We start from the raw sequence: 8,104 nt of genomic DNA, 5'->3' as shown, positions 1-8,104 counted from the left end.
GACACTTGCCCAAGGTGCCATGCGGTGGGACTGAACCCGGAACCATGTGGTTGGTAAGCAAGCTACTTACCACACAGCCACTCCTGCACCTAAATACATATACATATACACAATAATATACATATACACAACAGAAATGATACTCTAAGTTTTGGCATTTTTTCTGTCTTTGTTCAGAGGAAAGGACAGCAAACAAAACATTTGCAAGCCATTGGAGACCAGTTAGATCAATGTTTTTTTTATTCTTTAATTTAGATCACATCACTTGTAGACATTGATTTCAACATTTCCCTCCAGGCTGTGAGCTGACACTACTCAGGCCAACTCTGAGACAGTGCACAGTCATGAGACATTAAACCTATTTTCATTCAAATGTTAGATCAATAAAGTCCGTGTTCAGCTTGAACATCTGTAAGCTGACATCTGCGAAAACAAGATATCTAGAGTGTTGACACGTTAGAGATGAAGGATTGTTTGTGTATAGGTGCTTGTGTGAAACAGTAGGTGTTAGAAGATGAGGAAAGACAGGTGTTTTGGTTTGACTTGGAGGAGGTGGTATTCAAGTAGCAAGTTAAAATGAGGAAGGTTCATTGCAGTAGTGATAGAATAAGTAGAGAGAAGAGACAATTATATTTGCAAGGCTAGCAATTGCAGTACATTGGTGAATGAATCAATGCCAAAGTCACTGAGATGACTTTGTATTAGTTAAGACCTTGGGTGCTTGTGTGCTTAGTAACAGCATCATGAATGACAAACAGCATAAGTGTATATATATGTTTATGTGAGTGCGAGTGTGTATGTGCGTATATGTGTATGTGTGCATGTGTGTGTATCATTGGTGTAATAAGAATTATTGGATACTAGATACTGGATGGTTTCCATGTTGAAGCTCCTAGGAGCTTGTTCACAGGTCCTTTTCCACTAGTACAATTAATTTGTCATGTGTGGTACAACACTTCGACAGTTGTAGCTAATAGTAACAGACAGGATCAAATTTTGCAGGAAGCTCCCCCCAGTGTGCGTCAAGCCTGTTCTTGTAGGCATTGACTGATGATGCTGCGATCACACTATTTGGCAGACAGTTCCAGGTTGCGGTTACACGCTGTACAAAAAAGCAGCTTCTAATGTTGAGCCTACTTCTAATGTTGAGTATGATCTTTTCAATTTCAAGCTGTGTCCTCTCATATTTCTGCCTTAGAAGTTGAATTGGGGGTGGTTGGTTAGGTACAGCCGTGCGTATCTTTATACATGTTGATCATATCTCCGCTGAGACGGGGATGTTTGAGACTAGGCAGGTTTAGTGTAGCCAAGCACTCCGGATATGGCTTTTCTTTCAAGGATGCAATGAGTTTGGTGGCATGCCTCTGAACATCCTCCAACTCACAACACATTGCTTTATGCCGGGGTTGCCAAACTGTGTGTCCATATTCAAGAATCAGGCGAACTAGAAACTTGTACAGCTGGACGAAGACAACAGGGGTGATGAAGTCAAATGATCGTCGGGTGACTCCAGGGATTCGATTTGCTTTTGCAGTTGCTTGGTTTATGTGGTTCCTGAAGGTCAGTCCTTTGTCGATCAAGATGCCAAGATCCCCTTCCACCTCACTTTCTGCTAGCTCCACCACAGTCTGTTCCCCCTGTGCATCCTGGCCTCTCATGTAGTATTTCTTGTCAGTCTTCGGGTTCCCCACTCTCAAGACGGAACCATGTCATGCCCATTCATATGGCTTGAGATAGCCAGGCCATCATCCCTGTACAGAACCAACCTATATGGGTGGGTACGTCTCTTGAGGGTGTCCAAAATGTATAAAACAGCCAGCATCAAGTGGACTATTGTTGACAGGGCACCACCATATTCTCCCAGCACCCTTAATTGCCAGTTCTACCTCCATGAAACCTGCATGTCATCTATCAACCTGCAGTCTCCATCAACAAAAAATACAATCTGTCCTATTGCTATCACCAAAGGTATGTCTTTCTCATAAATTTCAAACCACTGGCTGCTAACAATCCGGATATACCTCCTTAGTACCAGCTACTCCCCTGCACCGCCTGTACCAACTAACTATATCATCCCATGAGCAGGACCGAAATCCTCAATCCCCAACGTTTCTTCATGCCTTACTACCTGCATACTCTCACCTCTTGTACATAGCCAAATGAGTTTATATGCATACATGTGCATGTGTGTGCATGTGCATGCATGTGTGCATCTGTACATTGTATGCATGCATACAGATATATGGACACTAGTGTATATGTGCATGTGCCCATGTGTTTGCATGCATGCATATGCATTTGTGCAGGTGCATGTTCATGTGTGCTCATGCACACTTATGTATGTGCATGCATACTCATGTGCACACATGTGCATGTGAGTAGATGCTTGCATGTACATGTGTATGTGCATGAATGTGTGTGTGCGTGTGTGTGTGTGTGTGTGTGTGTTGGTGTCATAAGTATTATTATTATCACCACACTCATACATGCATACATACATGCAGAGAAACAGACAGATATATATATATACATATATATAATGAAGATATACTTTTCTGGAAAGTGATTTCATCTGAGACAGTGTATTGAAATGTTAAAACTAAAAAAATTACAGCATGGGAGAGATATATTAGACATTCAAAATGCACAGAGACTGTTACCTCAAACATATATTATTTGGTGGGTGTCAAACATCTCATTTGTGACATGGTTGTTGTCAGTATATATAGTATATATCAGGATTATAAATACATTTTTAAGCATTCTGATTGTCATTGTTTGGCACTGTTAGTTGGTTCATTAAAACAGTATGTGTTTGTAATATACAAGGTTTCTCTTTCTTCTTCCTTTGGTATTGTATTGAACAGCAAGTCACAAATGACAACAAACAAAAAAATGTATAAGTCTATGACCATAGGCTGACACAAACTCTTCAAAATCAGGTACATGAGGATGGAAATCTTGCTATTTTCCACATGTTAAATTTACTGAAAACAGAAAAATAAAATGCACTTAAATCTTTATGATAACATTTTATGTAAAAAATGTAATAGTTATACAATCTTCCAACTTCATTGTTTTTAAAGATATGATTTTCTAATTAATGATGCTATAATTTCAATATTTCACATAATGAGGTGTTGACTGTATCAGGGGTAATGGATAAATACATGTATTCATATGTTGTAAATTAGTTCATTAAGTCATGATCTGAGGTATTTTTATAAAAATTTGTTTGTCTTCATGTAAGTATTTGCTTATCTGTCTGTTCATCTATGTATTGGTCTAATCATCCATCCATCTTGCATTGTTTTACCTAGGTTACATGGTTTCCACTGGACAAAACAGATGTACATCAGAAATGACATGGCAAGCGGCTATGTTCGGAGAAGATGGGAAGCCTTTTTCCTTCTTATATCGAATAAATGGAAATGGTAAAGTTAAGTTAACAGTAATTTGTGCTGAATATGGTGTGCTTAGTGATACTTATCATACAAGATGGACTTGTAATGCATCTCCAGCACATGGCTGGACAAAGGCTCACATAAATTGCAATTATAGATTGGTAAGAATTCCTTATTGTCGAAATTCTTCTGCTGATATCATTTCTCTCTTTCTCTCTCTCCCTCTCCCCTCTCTCTCTCTCCCTCTCTCTCTCTCTCTCTCTCTTTCACACAGATACACACATGGACACTTGAATACCCACACACATAAACATAAACACATATATATGGACACATGAACACACATACACATGAGGTTACACAGACATAAAATGGACACATGAATACAGACACACATGCATGTGCAAACACAGCAAACACAGACACATGAACATGCATGCACAGACACACACACATACATACACATGCAAGCACATGCTCATTACCATACACACATGGACACATACACATGTGCACACACATGTGGACATACACATGTGCACACACGTGAAATACACACACACATGTGCACACACACATACGTGCACACGCAAAACCAATTCTATTGTATGAGATCTCTTGACCATTTCTTATTGCTGTTCTTGCCTGAAAAAATGGTAGGATGATTTTGTTTGGGAAAACCAATGCACTTTAAGAAGTAATGGGAGCTTTGCCTCATCTCCTTATACTAAGGACAGTCATAATGTGAACTAAGCTGCAATTCAACAAGGTTTGCTTTGAAATGTATGATGGGAGTGATAAGAAGAAAATACAAAAGTGTCTGTTCATTGGGCCAGAACTTACATTTGCTTTCTGAGGTATTAAGTAGATGACAGTTAAAAAACTAGCTTTGAAAAAGATAACAGACTTTGTGGGTAACACTTCCCATAGGAACTTATCACACAAACTCATGCTGTGCCCACTAGGCAATTTGAAGCACAGCTTCCTAGAACTAGGAAGTTTCAGCCAGTAAAAGTGACATGATAATCTGTTAAATCAAATACCTAATTGCATACTAAATGGAATTCACAGAAAAATTCTTTAAAAATTTATATTTACCTTTTATTGTGACAAAAAAAAAAATTTTGAAAGTGCTTTTTATTAACCAGGACAGTGAGATTAATAGGCATGTTTCTATCTTACAGGACTTCATCAGCAGAGCTTTGTCAGAACAAAATTTACTTGATCAATTGACAATAGTTTTATACATAGATAAATGATTACAAAAATAGCAAAAGAAACATCCCTAGCAATATCTGTTGTAATATTATCAAAAATTTTCAGATGCAGCACAAATTTTATTCAGTGAAAATGACACAGTTTTAAACAATTAAATTTTTGACTCCACATTACAAATAAATGTTCAAGTGAAGTTAATGGTCTTGTATGATTCTAAATGGCTAATTTATGTCTTCTGAATTGCAATCACATTAATTTGCATTGTATTAAATAAAACTGAATCAACAGATCTGACTAATATTTTCAAATGGATTAAAATAAGCAAAGGAGGCAATATTCTGGTAGCAGGATATGAGTTGCCAGAATCTTGTCTAGTTTTCCAATACTCTACCAACTCAGCCAGAAAATAAGTACAACAATTATTTTCAATAATGTTGGAAAAGAGCTAAAGTTGATACACAAATTAAGATTGGCCATTGTTTGGCTGTCAGAACATCACTCAAGGTTTCAAACTTCTTGAAGACAAGTCAGCTTAATGGACAATATTAAATAGTTTTTAAATAGCTATATTGCCATGTACCTTAATCTTAGATCTTGTCTTTAAGGTTTCCATGAGTTCAATATCATTTATTTTCAAGCAAACATTTAGCTATGTTAAACATTGATGTCATCCATTAAGAGCTCAAAGCATACTTTCATCCTGCATACATGTACTTTTTTATGTACATTTGGTTCATATTTGCTCCTGTCTTCATTAGTTAATTCATAGGATGCCCAGTAACTTTCTAAATTCTGCAGCTCTCACACTTCTTATGAATCAATGTTACATATCAAGTGATCTGTCCTTTACTGATATTGAGTGTGAAACCATTCTCCAAATTTCTCCAAAGTGAGAGCCCACTGATGGGTGATATATGTGAGTAAGTCATCGGTGGATCTTGTTCTATAGAAACTGTACTGGTGGTCATTAAGGAAAGGTATTGGAGAATGTTGTGGTTAACAGCTGTCTCCAAAATAATGTAATAATTGGGAGGTGGTAATTTTCTAGGTAATGAGGCACACTGTAGCATGTTTTCAAAGATCCTTGTAGAGAGGGAGAAATTGAAGAGTTTAGTAAGTATAGGAGTTAGCTCTGGGTGGGTGCAATGTTTAAGGATAATGGAAAGGACTTTGTCTGGGCTGGTTGGGATTTTTTAACTCTACTACTTAAGTTCTCTGCTAACTCAAAATAAATAGATTGGACAAGTAGAACTTCTTCATTGGGAATTAACCTAAATATTATAGTGAAATAAACATATTTGTTAAAAAATACATCATAGTGATTAATTATTCAGAGATTACATCTGCATTAAAAATAATATTTAAGTTGTTGTTTCTATATTTAATATACTATAAGTTAATATTTTATGTTCATTATGTTCAATATGTTAAAACTAATTTAGCTATATTATTTACTGTCCACTTGATTAAAAAATCATATTCACAAATACGAAGTAATGGAAGTTGATATTTGGTCAACAACATCTCAGGAAAACCAAATATACATAACATACAACAAAAATCGCCCTACAGTCCCATCATGACATTCATAAAACCAAATACACATTGATAAGCATTGTATCATTTTACATGTACATTTGGTCAAAGCAAGTAGAGCATTATATTAAAACATTACACAGTACATCAAATGATATAACCACACTGGGATATAATTGTACCACCCTACTGTATAACTGGATAGGTGTATACCATCTAACTGGTCTGCCCTATAACTGGTTTTCCATATAACTAGTCAGTCATATATCTGATCTGCCATATAGCTAGTCAGCTAAAATTCTAACTTTACAAACTCCATCTCTTTTACATAAGTTCCAAAGAACACAGAAACAGTTCCTTCTCTGAACTAACTGCTTTAAGTTCTAACTTAGTCTGACATCCATTGCACTCCTACTATACCATATCAGTCTGATACAGTAAATTCCTAGGACACAGGAACTCAGTTATTGGAAATAACTTCTTCATTGATCTTTGATCAATTACTTAGAATCCCCTGGATAATTTTCTGAACAAGCAACAGCAACACAACTATAAAGTTCTCTACTACATGTTTAATTATAATTAATAATTATTAACCAAATATTTAGGGAAAATGATTCTTGAAGCATTCATTCCTGCTACTGAAGGATTATGGTATTTTGAAAATTTCCAATCTCATTCTATTTTTATTCTATTTTAGGATAAAATCATTATTAATGCTGAGTTTCTTGGTAAAGCAAATGTCATGATTGGAAAAATATGGAATGGTAAGTAAATTAATTGATATTGAAATCATGGCCATCCACACATTCTTGCATGTCCTTTGTGGCCATGCACCCTCACACTGACACTCAAATTATCTGACCCCTGTCAAAACACCCCTATTTTCCCAACACTCATTGCAGCCCTCCTCCTCTCTCTCATGTGCCTATCCACACACTCTCCATACTCTCTCTTTGTTCCTTACTCCCCACTCCAAGCCACTCAACACTCTCATGGAACATCTTCCTCTAACCTCCTCTATTCCCAATACTCTCATGGAGCATCCTCCTCTATCCCCTCTCTATAATTTATACCCTACTCTCCTGTTCACTGAGGGTAGGCTCCAATACATCTCCCACACCATCTATTTCTCTCTCTCTCTTTCTCTCTCTCTCTCTCTCTCTCTCTCTCTCTCTCTCTCTCTCTCTCTCTCTCTCTCTCTCTCTCTCTGTGTCTCTTTATCTTTCTTTCTCTTTTCCACCTCCCCACTCCTTCCTGTTCTACTGGGGTGGCCAAATATCTCCTCTATAGTAAAACAATTATCCCTGTCTCTCGATCATACTCTAACCTCTTACCTGACACACAACTACTTCCATCAGTTCTACTCCCTCTATCAACTAAGAGGTTACTTAGCAACCCTCTGATGCTGGTGCCACATAAAAAATATCTGTGCCAGTGCCACATATAAAACACCTGAGCTGGTGTCATGTAAAAAGCACCTAGTACACTCTGAAAAGGGGTCGACATTGAGAAGGGCATCCAGCCTAAATAGACAATTGAAACCTGATACACTTCTTCAGCTTATCGACTCCTGTCGAGCCAACCAACCCATTCCAGCATGGAAAACAGATATTAAATGGTGATGATGATGATGATGATGACAATGATGACAATGACAATGTGGATGTTGACAACAATAACAATGGATTCGACAGTAATGGCAATGACAATGGGAACAGCAATTGTGATGATGATGATGATAATGATGACGACGATGACGATGACAATGATGATGATGATGATATGTGAGACTGACAGATCAGAGATTGACATATGAAACATGAGTAATAAACTCAAGCCTTAGTTGAAGCATTGAACTGTATAGCTGCTACCAATATCACTGTTGGGTAGTGAGAGCATCCAACTGTAAAATATTTCTAGTTATTGAAACATCTAAATTCATA

The 8,104-nt window shown here is 37.1% G+C and overlaps 1 protein-coding gene across 1 annotated transcript in view; it reads left to right on the top strand.

The window, feature by feature from the left end:
- The window catches only part of LOC106875480 (mucin-2), a 20,653-nt gene that overhangs the window by 5,761 nt on the left and 6,788 nt on the right, over positions 1–8,104 (top strand). Inside the window, exons 3-4 of the mRNA XM_052968049.1 lie at positions 3,321–3,565; positions 6,859–6,925. Coding sequence (XP_052824009.1) covers positions 3,321–3,565; positions 6,859–6,925 — 312 coding nt within the window. The remainder of the gene's footprint in view (positions 1–3,320; positions 3,566–6,858; positions 6,926–8,104) is intronic.

Source organism: Octopus bimaculoides, chromosome 5 (assembly GCF_001194135.2).
Source record: "Octopus bimaculoides isolate UCB-OBI-ISO-001 chromosome 5, ASM119413v2, whole genome shotgun sequence".
Taxonomy (NCBI): domain Eukaryota; kingdom Metazoa; phylum Mollusca; class Cephalopoda; order Octopoda; family Octopodidae; genus Octopus; species Octopus bimaculoides.
The sequence above is the reverse complement of the archived record's forward strand: the minus strand, read 5'-3'. Positions and strand labels throughout refer to the sequence as shown.